The 15,690-nt window shown below is 30.6% G+C and overlaps 1 protein-coding gene and 1 long non-coding RNA gene across 2 annotated transcripts in view; both read left to right on the forward strand.

The window, feature by feature from the left end:
- The window catches only part of LOC113376940 (homeobox protein SIX1-like), a 29,498-nt gene extending 17,030 nt beyond the window's left edge, over window positions 1–12,468 (forward strand). The window contains exon 6 of the mRNA XM_026617061.1: window positions 11,636–12,468. Within this exon, the coding sequence (XP_026472846.1) occupies window positions 11,636–11,909 (274 nt within the window). The 3' untranslated portion in view covers window positions 11,910–12,468. The remainder of the gene's footprint in view (window positions 1–11,635) is intronic.
- A 1,331-nt stretch (window positions 12,469–13,799) lies between these two features.
- Window positions 13,800–14,593, forward strand: LOC113378358. The gene is made up of 3 exons (XR_003367172.1): window positions 13,800–13,987; window positions 14,062–14,312; window positions 14,393–14,593. It is a non-coding gene; the product is annotated as an uncharacterized LOC113378358 (long non-coding RNA).
- Window positions 14,594–15,690: the final 1,097 nt, after the last annotated feature.

The following is a 15,690-nucleotide window of genomic DNA, read 5'->3' on the forward strand; positions in this document are numbered from 1 at the left end:
TTATGGGTTCCGTACCAGTGTTTATCCGTTAGACAGCGCACGGCGCTTACGCGCTTCGATATTTCGTCTCTATGCAGTTAAAGCAGTACGATTGCTTTGAAAAAAAGTTCAAAATTTCCAAAATATTTCAAAATAAATTTTTCTTCAATTTTTTTTCAAAAAAAAGTAAGTTTTTGTCAAAAATTTATAGTTTCTCAAAAATCTAATTTTTTCAGAGTCATTTTTTTTTCAAATATGTTAATCTTTTTAAAAAAAATATTTTTTAGTACGGTAAGTTCCAGCAATTTGCCTTAAGGCACGATGCCATGCGACCCACTAGTTTTAAAATGTTTCCAACGGCCTTTTTACCTTCTCAAATGTGCATCATGGTAACCACCAAATGTGCAATCGTTATCGAACAATAATCCATTCGGAATGAATGTTTTAAATAAGGACCCGTACTTACTTATGTAGCGATGCGGACAATTGGATTTAGATTGTTCCTGTAGCCGGTTTTAAGATTGTTTCGGCTTTTAGGAGCAAAGATAAAATTTGCGATCGCCGATCCTATTACTTTAACAAAATTATTTAGTAAGTAAAAGATACATCATATTCAGTGGTGCGTTCCATATACGTAGGTTAGTACTTCAGAAACTGAGAGTAGACAAATGTATCATGAATTTGTGACACAGCCATATTGCTGTATTACGGTTGGCGAAATTAAAATAAAAACAAGACCCCCAGATTATGCTCAAATATTACAGGCTAAATCTGTAAAGATACCGTGTTTTTTAGTAGTACATTTCATATTATTGATTTATGAGTCCGTCGTGGTATAATGGTTAAGTACTTGCACAAATTAGCCTTGTTGCAGTATGATATGCAGTCTTTTTTATAAACTTGCATACAGTTGTTTGAAGTCTTATTATTATTCCGATTTTCTTTTTTACATCAAATTTATATTTCAAATGATTTAACTAATTTATTTAACTAAAAATATAAATCAGCAAGTTGAACACGCCGATGAAAAAGAACTTATATTAATCAATTACAAAGAAAGTCTGTTTTGTCAGATGTCTCACGAAAATCTGGTTTTAAAACAACAGAATATTTTGCCTGGCTTTTGGGTACTAACGGCACCTGTATCAACACAAACATATTTCATGATTTCCCAGAAGTTTGCAAAAAAAATATGGTAAAATGATTGAGCTTTAAAATTAATTGCGAACTATAAAATTAATTTTTGTATATATTATTATTATGTTCTAACCTAATGAGCAGGTTAATGGAATAGACTAAAAATTATAAATATTTCTTGAATAATTTCGTATTTTCTGAAAACCTCCTGAGAATTTTGACAAAATAAATGTATCTCTGTAAGTGCACATTTTTATAATAATTTTAAGGCAGCGGATCAATTCATATTCAGAAACTGTTCGATTTATATTCATCGTAAAGGTTATATTTGCTTTTAGAATAGATCTATCAAGTTCAAGTTGCTGATAGTATTTTTTCTAAAATATTAATGAATGTAATATCCACATTACTTTCATTTATTATCCATAGAGCGGTATAATTGAGGCATTGAGTTGAGGGTAAGTTTGCTAACTCGTTAATGGGCCGAGTGCTGCGGCAACGGCACCGTGCCTTACCTACCTTACCTACCTTACCTAATAATTTTAAATTGATATCCCATACGACATACGAGTACGAGGCACCTACACGTGGCCGCCGACCAAGCGTGCACGTCTAGTTAATGAAGGCGAATGCGGTGCGGTGCGGTGCGGTGCGGTGCGGTGCGGAAAAAGCACGTGAAAGCCCTTTGTGTTCCATCCCTTTGTAAGCAAAATGCGCTCATGCACTTTCCCATAATAATAAACTCATTGTAATGAATAGGATTTGTTACTTATGGACAACGGGCGTGCAATTGGTATTTATCTCCACAGATACATATTTAGAGTTATGTAAATACAAATATAGTAGAATCATTTTAATGGCTATGCTAGAGTAGTAGAGTAATTATACTTCAAGTTTGGTTTTTATATAAGACATATCACAATGGCTCATTTTTGGCCCTTGGCTTGCCCGAACAGTTAGCCACATTTCTTAAATTAAGCTTTTTAAAATGAATTAAATACAAAATTTCAAAGAAAACTTAGCAATAACTCATCTAAATAAAACTCTGGCACTCTCGTCGAACACTCGAGGTCGGAATCGAACTCATGACGAGTATATCCGTCGATCACAGAGTAAGTTGCGCCGATAAGACATCGAATCAAAAATACGGGTTTATTATACGAATGTGAAAAACTATATTATTACATTACATATTAAACTAAAAATGTAACAAAATCAATTAAATATTATATGTACATGTAAATGTACATGAGAATTTAAATTCTGTGACAGCGCTTCAGGAAAATTTAAATAATTGTAGGGTTACGAAAACCAGTTTAATTATAAAAAACCATTAAAGTTTAGAATTAGCAATTTAAATAGCAAATGTTCGCTGTTTCATACGCATGACAAATATACTCGCGAATACACAAAATTGTTGCACTGCATCGTGACGAAGAACTGGTTAATAAGTAAAAAAATGGCTCATCAATTGATTTTTATTAACAAAAGAAGTTATTATTAAATAATAGCTTGGTCTTCTCCTTGGTCGTGTATCCTGTTGGACGTTGGTTATTTGTTATTTGTTATTTGTTATTTGTTATTTGTTTTATACATGAATACAATACAATATATAATATTATCTAGTCTTTCGTAATCGTCGTCGTCGTCGATGACTGCATCGTAATATTCGTAACCGCACAAAGCGCGAACCTCTGCAGCTGACTGTACGAGTGTAACCCGATACTTTAAGAGACTCGTCCGCCTGACTGTACTCCACGAACGCACACAGGCGCGCGCGCGCTCACCAACAAATATTTCTGTATTTGCTCAGTAACCGAAGAATTTCGTTTCAGAGCCGAAACAAATGCTTTCGATCATATCTATACTATACACATATATAAGAATAAACTCATGAACGACGAATAACGTTCCTGAATTCAAAAATTACTACCAAATTCTATATCAATCAGCAAAATGATTGCCAAGCCGTTTCGCAATGATTGGCCGAGCCGTTTCTTTACATTCAGCTGATAAGTGCAAAAACTTTTGTCTACTTTTTCGCAAAAAAAATCTGAACCCATTTGAATCATATACATTTATTAAAATTGGGAATAATGGATCGCGTCTTTCAGATATAGTAGCGCGTGTTTGTGCACTATAATTAATACAAATACAGATATTATTAATTTGTTTCGAAGATATCAATTGAAAATCGCATTGATTAGTTTTTAGTCTAAGCCAAAACTTTACACTCGAAAAATAAACAGTTAACTATTTTATCTAAATAGTTAATAACTTTTTATTGATTAAATCGATTAGTTTCACGTATCAAACTTACTTTCGCTTTAAGGCGAAATGCTACTTGCAACTAGTTCTATTACTTATTATGTATGTAACATTTCAAGGATACGCAGGAACATAGTACGATTGAAAAATGGGAAACAAAAAATTATTTGACCTAGCTAATTGTTTATTTTTTATAATCTTCACATATCTTGAAAGAATCAATGAAGTATTTGGAAATTTTATACCAAATTGAATAATTTACATATCGGAATTACTTGTTAAAGAAAAGTGTCTTAATTTTTTTTTCTCGGGCTTGATTAACATTTTTAGTATTTAACATAAAGCTTAGTCTTGAAATAAAAAAAATTAAAATAATTTGTTTAAAACTAACTTAGCACTAGTTCCGGTAAAAAATTTTTGTAGAAGGAAGTAAAGATATATATATATATATATATATATATATATATATATATATATTATATGATACAGTTTTGCAGCCACAAGTCAAACTGTATCATATAATGTTTTAAAGTCGAAACAAACAATATCAATATATATATATATATATATATATATATATTTACATATATATATATATATATATATATATATATATTTATATATATATATTATTGAATTTTAAACGACTGCAATCAGTTCGATGGCATAATTATTAGAGAAACGAACTTGTCCATTGAAGATTTTCCGGGAGCATTTTAAACGGAACAATATCATCAAATGATTAAAATCTTGTAATTTTTGTAAAAGTAAAACTTTTTTTGTTTTGAATATTTTAAAAATTATAGAAAATTTGCAAACTATATATTACCTTTCATTGAAATATTTATTGAACTTTCATAGAAATCTAAACATCGTTTTATTAAAATATGTTTATTAAAAACCAGCAATTCAAATAAAGTAAAACACACAAAAAGTATGAAATGAACTGTTTATCAATATGTATGTTTCTCGCGGACGTTTCTTTTTTCGTGGAAGCCACTTGATTAATACCGATACGGACTAAGGACTGAATGTTGTATTATTCATATTTAACATTTAACACACACACACTCTCACACACACACACACACATATATATATATATATATATATATATATATATATATATATAATTTTCATCATCTATAACTCAAAAATTTTTCAGACTGGTGCCAAATACCACCATCATCCTCCAGATATACTTCTGACTACCTATATCATATTATATATAAAATATATACAATATAGAAAAGATTGAAAGATAAAATCCTTAGACAAAAAAATACTCTAGTTCAACTGGGCATAATAATAATAAAATAATCTAGAAGACTAACCCTACTAAATCGAGACAAAAGTCACACAATCATCATTCGTATGCAATCAACCCTCCGATAACGCGGCGAGTGCGTACCGTGTTATGAGGAATCTACACTATAAAAAAACTCGGATTTAACTAACAAATCATGCTAAATCGTAGATTGTTCAATGGAAACCGGCTATCGCGTTGTATGAGAACCGTTCTGTACTGTACAAATCACAGCATTCTTACCGCGTTATTTGATTACTAATGATTACGCCTAGATGTAAATCGTATTTTGCCTTAAGACAAGTTGCATCCACATGACGGTATGTGTAAATAATCAACTGAATCAATAAGAAACCAATATATTATTTTATGAGTAATTTACAATTAAACCGGGTTGTTGTAGGGCACCATAATATGAGAAAGTATTGTATTTGTAATGTTTCTCTCGTCTCTCGTCTCTCGTTATTTATATATTTACGTCAGCGACAGAATTTCAGCGCACTACTTGCGTCTTTCACATGTAGTCAGTCAGTCAGCCAGTCAGCCAGTCAGCCAGTTAGCCATTCACCAGCTGAACTGTTTGATAAATTCAATCGTTGTCAACAGCGTTGTCCATCCGTCTTTGCCTAAAACAATGCAATGCAATAGATTCATTTTTCTATTAATTTTTATTGTAGAATCTCGATGAAACCTCATTGCCGCAAAACCATTTATATTATAATCAAAGACAATTAGTGTAAATATTAAACTAGACGTAAGTGGTATTTTGCTTTAAGGCTAGCAATTTGCTTGAACTTTCCAATAATCAATAGATTTAGCTATTTAGATAAACATTCGAAATATACCTATTGTTCTTTTAATTATGGTGCACAAATTGCGCTTGTATGTCTTAAAAGCAGCATGGTCCATTATTAAAAAATTAATGAATTTTCATATAATTCAACTACTTTTCATAGGCCTTTAATATTTTAAGTAGTTTGTTTAGATCATGAACTCTATTGACAGACTAATTTAAAAGGCCAGTTTTTTTCCTACATTCAATTACGAAGAAAAAACCTGACCAATTTTTGCATATACTTATCAGAATGATTACCAACTAATATCGAGTAAATTTACAAAATCGGTTCAGTTTTTTTTTCTAGAAACGGCTCGACCAATCGGCGCACAAAATTAATCAACGCGATTTCTTATCGAGTTTCATCAAATGGCTTTTGAATCTTTTAAACTTATTCAGTCGTTTTTGAGAGAACGTCGATATAAAGGTCAAATTTTGGCTGAAATGTTTCGCAAAAAAATCGGTTGCGGAAGTGTGATATGTTTTCAGAAGTAATGCAAGGTCCTTCATCTTCATCTTGCATCAATTATTCATCTGACTTCACATTTCAGCTTTGCTGCTTCTTTTGCCCCGTTTTGCAAATATTTAGTATTGTCTCTATTTTTTCATCATATTATGATTTGATTGTGAGTTGATATTCCTGTATAACTCTCAATGCCATTTGTGTTATTTTTGATTCTGTTTTTGGCGATTATGAAATGAATTTGGTAACATGCGCTATTTCGCGCTTTTCGTTTTTGGAACCACCTGAAACATGATCACGAGATTGTTTCTGCGACAGAAATGGAATAACATATTTCTCAGATTTCTAGTATCATAATAACATATAAACAAGAAATAAGTTCTTTGCTTCCAGTCAATGCTGATATTGCAGCTGCCCGATAACAGATAATTTAGATTTAGACGGTTTCATTCTTTCCATTACTATTAATCAAATCTTACAATAATCAAATATATAAATAGATATAAAACTATAAAATGAACTAAAACACTTATAACTATTGTTTTTTCCCCTTTTATCTTTACTACTACTTTCTACTTCCACTCTAAAATATATTTTTTATTTTATTTATTCTGAATTTATTTATAAGACATTTAATATTTATTTATTCTGAATTTAATTTTATGTCAGACTTAACAAATAATTGTCATATCATTGTCATTGATAAAATCCTTCCAAATATAACACAGGAGTTCCGTTTGAAAATAAACATCGTTTTGTGGGAATCGATGTTATACGAAACAAAACATTAGTGCAAGATTAAGATTTGAGTCCCAAATTTTTCTTTTAAATTTTGAAAATTTAAAGAATGCTTTTTTAAGAAATATGATTGACTGTTCGGGTTAGTCTAGCTCTTTAATCCAATAGAACGTACTGGCTCTATGAAATATGTCAAATGAGGTATCATTTGCACAAGTTTTATCACGTTTATTGAGCTGTTGTACGGTGATTTCGCTCATTTTAAATTAGATAAAGTTCGCTTTTGAAAGGTTTTACTTATATTTGGGTTTTGCTCAGTTCAGTTTGCTCAGTCAAAAGTATCGTGTTATAAGGGGGATATTCTCTACTTTCGAACTGTGTTAGAATGAATCCGTGTCATAGAATTACCGTGTTTTACGGGGTTATAAATAAATTAAATAAATATATAAACCACTATAATGGTCAGATAGTCGTCTAATTACAATTGATGATGGAAACAAATGTTGGAAAGGAATCGAAGAAAATGGAAGAAAGTGCCGTGTGAATAGATATACAATATCTATCGAAAGGATTCGAATTTTCTGTAACAACAACAACAACAACGGCAGAGGTATCGCGATAGCGATCGCGATTGAGTCGCGACCTCGCGACTAGCAACGCGACTGCGACTGCGACTGCCACTGCGACTGTGTGCGTTGCGTTGCGTTGCGGTGCGGTGCGGTGCGAGCCGAATAAGACGATACGTTCGAGCGAGACGGTGGATGGATTGGATGTGGATGGTGCGTTGTTATATTTCATTGTGGCTCTACGGTCCGTAAACCCATTGTAACATGTAACATGATACCGGCAGACGGGGCGATGCCTCGCCGCTTCGATACCTCGATGCCTCGATGCCTCGATGCCTCGGTGCCGAGTGCGCGGACCCAGAATACTGAAATGCTGCTGAATGCATTCATGAAGCCGTCCTCGGTCGGCATCGCGGATTCCCCGAGCTCTTGACATTTGCCCGAAGATAATATAACAATGATCACATCGTTTCTGGAACAGTATCGTTATCGTTAATTAACGATGCTATAGTTATAATTCTTGTGAGATATGATGATTTTCACACGATATTAACTGTTTAGATAGCGCGACTGTAGTATAAGTTAGTAATTAGCTATGCAACGCTTGATATTGGTTGCTAGAGAACAAGCAAAAATCAAAATATTTTACTTAGAAAAATTACACACAAATTATTGCTGGAAGCTGCAAAAAGATACTCAACAAAGATGAAAAAGGGTTGCAGAAATCCGTTGCACGGGGTCATTTGAAGGACCAGGAAATAACAGAAAATATAACATTTCAATTCACGCAGAAAATTTCTAGATTGGCGATTTTTTTGTTATTTTCTTTTTCTTCGTTTTCTTGCAGCTTGACACAAACAGACAACTTTTTTGATTTTTGGACCTTTATTACCATTCACTAAATGTTATGTTTCCAAATACGTTTCCAAGCTTGTTTGATTGAAAATCAAAATTTATAACTAACACGGAATTTACATAATACATATTCTGAAACTTAAAGTTGCTCAAATGCTACATTTTGAACTTCTACCCTAAAGTTATTTAATAATTTGGACAAAATAACTCCAAATCGAAATCGAAAAACGAAGGAGAAATGATTGAATAATAGTTATTCATTCGAAAATAATTTTAAGCCAAGTTCCCTATCAATAATGAAAATACACAATGAGCTTAATTTGTTTCTGAAATGTTATGCTGCAGTGAAATGTTACATATCTATTATAATTCTAGGATCGGTACCCCTGGTCCTCGTTAGTTTGTTAACTAGGTCCATACATCAAATTGCAACGGATCATCCCCTGCCAAGGGCTTTTATTGTCAAAACGAAAACAAGTACAAACATAATTTTTGACATCACATAAGAGTGTCGACAGTCGATATTTGAATGTTATATCAGAGATGTATACTTACTTGGAAATGCTTGTTAACAAGTATTGATCAATAAATTATATTAATAAAATTAATCTACATAGTAAAATTTATACACAACTTCATGGATTATTGATATACCAATTCAATTTTCAAATTATTACAACATTTATTGATAATTGTTTAAGATTTTTAAGTGAAATTTAAAAGCAACTTAATGGATATTAATTTCATCAGTCAAAACTTAGTTTAAGCTTAATATTTAAAATACATTAACTAAGGTTGTGTTATATATAGTTTTTTTAAATATTATTAAACTTATGAACATAATTTAAAGTTATATTCGAAATAGAACAGGAACCGCTGGACGAAAACCTTTTTATTGTATGTTTTCATGCACCTTCCAAATATATATATATTGAGTTTAAAAGTCGGGCGTTACATCATACATACATCAATAAAAAGTAGTATGAGAGTTTTTAGAGATTTATTTAAAATCCATACGTTTCGACTAGCATCTTAGCCTTATTCAGTGGCAATCAATTTAAAATTGTGTATGCTAATATAACAGATGAAATTACTATTAATCCATGGTATCATGCTATGGATTAATAATGTTTTCATCTGTTATAGTAGGGTACCATTTGTATGAGTATGTGCACAGTGGTACAATATATGTTTTTAACATCACAAATTGCAAAACACACAAATAAACATGAATAATAAGTTGTCGAAACTATGTATTTACTATTCGGAGTCATATATATATATATATATATATATATATATATATATATATATATATATATATATATATATATATATATATATATATATATATATATATGAAATATAATATATCGAAAGAATATCAAATAAAATCCAACAAATCAGGTTCCTCGTATAATTTCAAATTGTATTTAATAAGTTTCAATTTTTCAATTTAAATTTTACAGTAAAAATTTTTAGGTTTACAGTAAAATATTTAAGAAAGGGACAAACGTTGAGTAAAAAAAAAACTATTGAAACAATTGTTAATGCCATTTAGTTATTATATTCAATACCTGACTACATCTATTCAGCTGCTAATTACTAAATGTTCAACTAACGGACATCATCAAGTAAATATAACTAGACAGTATAGTCGCATTAGTAAGTTTTCAATAATATATTTGAAGTCATTGAAAAGGTGTAAAATTTAGTTGAATTATATCTGTATAACAAAATAACGGTTGATAGAGCTACATAATCTATCAGCCCTTCGGATAAACAATAAATATATTTCATATATGTTGGATACAGGATTAGACTTATTACAGTAACAGCAAATTAACTAAATGAAATTAATTACAGTAAAACACAAAGCTTAAACGATATTAAGCCTAAAGCTATATAATATAACTATGCAATGCAAACCTTGATACAGTAATACGTCCGTTTAACGCCATATCGTTTAGCGCTGTTTCTGTTTAGTGCTCTTTTATTTCAAGCCAAGTTTTGAAGGTAAATAATTGAAGATAAATGATGAAGATGTTGAAGAAATAATTCAAGAAGCAGCGCAGACTTTCTAATGGTGAGCTCAAGGAATGAACAAAACAAGAAGAAAACAAAAATGTTGACAGCAGTGATTCAGCGGAAAAGCAAAAAGAACTTTTGATGGTGTTCTAACGTAGTTACGGTAGAACTGAAATAATTGATCAGTTCATTGAAAATGATCCGAATTTTGACAGGAGCTCCAAAGTAAAGCGTGGTGTTAGAGATGCTCTATCCGTTTATGATAAACTTTTAACAGAACAACGCAAAAGAAAATGTCGAACAACATTAGATGCTTTTGTCACAAAAAGGCAGAAGACTAACTAAATATGACTGACTTAGAATGTTATTTGTTTTTCTAAGAATATTCGTTTTGTTATTTATATTTTGTTTTGATTTTTGCAAGAAATGATAATGTGGTATTAATTTGCGCTTTAAGAAATAAATGTTTGGTCTTATTTTAAGTAAAAATAACATACTTTTTAAATTTAATACCGAACCAATTTTCTAGCCGTCTTCCCCTGACTCCAATATTTCCATGTAAAGATAGTTTCGTTTAAAGCGGTTTCGCATTGCGCTCTACTTTTATGGAACGTATATCCCGCGTTAAACGGGGTATGCCTGTACATTGTTTAAAGAACGATAATGAAATGTTTAATATTCAAAAAATAGATAAATGTCTTGAGATTCTTTTGACGGTAATTAAGTTTAATGATATCGAAATATATAATAAATGTATTATGGTGATAAAAAAACTAAAAAGAAAATGTTAAAATAATTTTAAATACGAAAATAGGAGAAATAGAAAAAATGGAACTGTCGGGAGAAAAGAAAGTATTATTTGTAGGCAGTCTATTTGCATAATATTGTTTTATTGACATATTCTGAAATATCGTAGAAATTGTGGGCTTTTAAGAATTTGACGATTGTGCTGTGAAATTGACTATCACTTTTCTAATCTGTATTGGGAGTAGAATAAAAGTTATACTGCTAGGCGTCAATCGTGTTAAAAGAAATTGGAAGTTTGAACATTGGTCCCTTTATCGTCGAACTTCTTGTTTTATAATAGGAATTCGACATTGAAATAAGTTGAAACGTTTACGATTATTCTTTATGAATGACAATGTGATTAGCAAAAATATACAGGTAACAGTAAGGATGGTAAATTAGCATGAAAGATTCCAGCAAGTTGATACTGAACTAAGGTGTATTTGTAATTTGTAATTTGTATATATTTTTTTAAGGATGACGGAAATCCCAAAATTGTATTCCGTATGCGATATGCGATATGCGAATGGAAAATGGAATATATCGAAAGACACGACATAAAACAAGTTTTATCAATAAGTATCAACAATTGTAAATGTCTTCATGAATTGATAGATTAAGATTGTAATTATTGTTGAAATAAAGAAACTGTTGAAAATGTTTTCCGGTTTCAGCATACCGGGGGACGTGAAGCAGCTCGATTCCTCCAGTGATAGCGAAATGGAGGGCCACCTGCCGCACTCCCCTTCGGACCTGAAGAGTTCCGGTCACCGGTTGTCTTCGATGCCCTCCCTGTACCATCAGCAGCAGCCGAACGGCGGCATCTTGACCTCGCACGGCGGCGCCTCCGCCTCGCCGCACGTCAGCCTCAGTGCGATGGCATCGAGCGGCCTGACCCTCGGCAGTTTCTATTCCGATTCAATGGTGCAGGATTATCAGCACTTATGATTCGAACACAGTGATTACGTTTTTGTATCGTCGAAATGAGATGTGAGAATACTTTTCATTTGGCATTGTTATTCCTATTATATTGACTGTCACACGACCAATATTGAAGTCGAGAAAAAAAAAACCCTAACAATAAGATCGGTGACATGTAGAGTAAGGTTGCTGAAATCGTGCTATCATTCATTGCTGCTTAATAGAACTACATATTTAGTTGGCTAAGTAAACGTTTACAAATAGAAGGCTGTCCAACTCTGTGAAACAGAAATAATCAAATAGTTTGGAAAAGTAGCTAAGTAGTGACGTTTCTATTGATAATTTAGGCTATTTCAATAAAACAACAATGACTGTTAATCAAAAGCCAACTAAATATAATTTCAATAAAGGCCATAGATTATCTAATTTAAATATACGACTTGAGCAACCTCTGCTCTACTGAACAAATTATTGCGCTAAACAAATTTGGGAATACATCTGAAATAGATTTAATAATTTGTGTTTTTTTTATTATTTGAAATTATCATCATCAACATTATCTATGAATTGAAAGAGAATAAAATGATGTGACACCAACTGATGAAAAGCTAATAATTGCAAAATATTAAATATTATGTGTTATTTACTTGAAAAAGATAATTTAGAGACGAAAATTCATCGTAACTCACGTGTGTTCTTTAAATTGCTAATTTTCAAGTATTTCATTTTAAAGTCAAAACGATTGATAGATATAAACTGTTTTTTCTTTTCAATTTGTTAAAATGGAATACTTACATTACTTAAACCCAATATTTTTGATTTCGAGTTGATGCATCCGCTACTTCCAGGAGAAATGCAAATGTGCTAAGTTTCGTTTCACATTGTATTTCCTTTATATTAAAAAGTATATAAAATTATTCTTGATTTAACTTTTTTACATATGAAAACAAATTAATATAATGTAAATAACAAAATATTGCCATGATATTGATAACCACATTTCTCATTTTATTTATTTCACAATGCATGTTAATTATTTTCTGTTGTAAGAACTATTAACATGCAAATGCCCAATTTAATTTTCCAATGAAATTGTTATATAATTGCCATTGGTTTGTTTTAAATATAATGTTTTTGTGAATAATAGTTATACTTTTGCGATGATTTATAAATTGATCGCAAATATTGTTTATATCTTTTATTTTATAAATTGTGATTTTGCAACGCATTAAAATTATATAAAACAAGCTTTTGAAACAGATCATTTTTAATATAAGTAAAACTTAGTATTTAGTTCCGTTATTTTAAATAGATTTTATTATATTGATGAAGCTGCAATTTGTATAATAATATATTATGATTATTGAATAATATATATTCAATATATAACTCTAATTGTAACTCATTTTTATTTCAAGTTTACTTACAGAGGCTTGTTTAAACTTTTTAGTAGCATTCAAAATATGGATGGAATTTAGATGTAAATTACTTATTGTTAGATGAATGTATAAAACTAATATAATTTGTGTAATGGACTTTAGCGCCGAGGGTAAAGCTGTTGTTAAAACCGTTTATGATTTAAAAGAATAGATAGATTTGCTGTGTCCGTCAGATTGATTTTTAATATAATAGATGTTAAACATCGTAGCAGAAAACAATAAACTATCATCCTATCATCACAGTCTACATCGGTTTGCATTTCAGCATAATTTGCATTTAAGCAAATTTAGAGTTTGATAAAGCTGTCTTTCTTGGATGTAAAAACTATCCAGAGAGATCTATTAAAAAGGGAACAGGGGGAACAGGGGGAACAGTATTCCGCTTTATTAGATATTTACTTTAGGTAATATATTATACAGTGTGCGCCATCAATATGTGATCAATGGAAACATTGTATAACTTTGACAGATTTCAACCGATTGGGTGCAGTAAAGGCTTTTTGTAAAGGTTATTCCATTTGATCGACGTTGAGTTTCGAACCTAGCTGAAAAAATAGTAAGGCTTTAAATTTGATAATAAAAAAAAATTTATCAAAATTCATTGAAAATTGATCAAGTTGTCAACATTTCTAAACCATAAATTTTGTGAGATTAGAATTATCTAAGGTATATTGTATTCAGGGACACAAATATTAAAGAAGAATTAGGTGATAGAAAATTTAGCAATGTATATATTTCAGAAATGAACACATTTAAGTACAGAGATACTGAGAAGAGTAAGCGAAGAAAGAACTTTCTTGGGCACGATAATAAAAAGAAAAGGAAACTGGAACAGACCTATATTGCAAAAAGAATACATGTTGCACGAGGCAAATAGAAGGGCTGATAGGGCTAGGAAAAAGAAGAATAGAAATGTTCAATGACATATTATATATGACGAGAAGAGAAGATACAGGGAGAGTCAGTATGCAGGAAAGCTAAAAGACCTATGGTAATAAGAAATTTTCAATTTAAATCAATTGTATTGAAGAAACAATTACATGTATAATTTCAAGCTTCATGTACTTACAGATTGGTGACCAAAAATGACCAAAACCTTATTAATAAATATGGTTCAAGAAGTGTTGTTTTTGTTTTTGGTGAAGCAGAAAATGATTTATTTAATATCTAAGAATGTTAAAAATGCTTACAAGATTCACATTCAAGATTCCCTGTAAGCAAAGGGAATAAGTCAACCGATGTGAATGATTCAAAAAACGTTCGTTCTGTACCAACGCCATGACAACTTAACTAAGGTGAAAACCGTAAGTTAGGTGAAAACTTATTTTTTGAGATTTAACTTCAATGTCTGATGAGAGAAGTAGTGTCTGCAAGTTACCAATTAGTTTATTTTGAGCGCTTGCTTCAAACACTGAGTGTGGCTTATTATCGTTTGACAGAACTGATTTTTAGTATATTAGGTCGGAATTCAGTCAATATAATGTAATCTGAAAGTTCCAAACTACACTGCTATTTCAAATTGAACAGACTGCCAATACTACTATGTTGAATATACCATAGTTGATTTTAACAGTTACTTTAAATTTTGATCTCATTTTCTGGCAACAGAAAAATTATTCTACAAATTTTCAATAATTTCTGCAGCAAGATGAAGAATGTCGATTCATAGGGATCAACACAATTAAGATTAATCAATAAATTTGTATGAGTAGAGGTGAAATTATAGATAAATAATGAAAATGAATCAACAATAACATTTATGAAAAATAAAAGTTTATTTATTACAAAATTCCAAACAATAAAATGAATTGTATAGTTGAAAAATAATAAATCTTCAATTTTATACAAGTCAAAAATTGAAAGAACTATGCTATTAGATGCTATTTCAAAAAGCTGTGATAAGAAATCTAGTAATGATGAAAATTAAAACGCGAGAAGAGAACCAGCTGATAAGAATGAGAAGTTTTTTCTATGTATCATTGATAAGTCTAGAGGACTTGTGATATTATTAAATAAGATCTCTTAAATATGAATAAATAAAAAAAATTCAAATTATCATAAATATTTGGAATTATGTTCAATTTTGATCATAATCAAAATATTAGAGAAGAACTTAATCAAATAGATTATGTTGTTCAATATTTGAATTGATATTGTACGGTTACCATTTAAGAGGCAAAATTTAAGTTTAATTTCAAATTTTGGTGATGATGGTTATTTTCAGGGAAAGGAATACTCAATTTGTACTCATATGTGTGACATAATAATAATATTTAATTCATTGAGTAATTCACAAATACCAAATAGCATATAGACAGACATTTTGTTTAAGACCTTGCAAAGCTTAAATAAAACATTATCCAATGTCT

The sequence above is a fragment of the Ctenocephalides felis genome, unplaced genomic scaffold, assembly GCF_003426905.1.
Source record: "Ctenocephalides felis isolate EL2017-DRISC unplaced genomic scaffold, ASM342690v1 CF-g0.4_SCAFFOLD_01886, whole genome shotgun sequence".
In the NCBI taxonomy this organism is placed as follows: domain Eukaryota; kingdom Metazoa; phylum Arthropoda; class Insecta; order Siphonaptera; family Pulicidae; genus Ctenocephalides; species Ctenocephalides felis.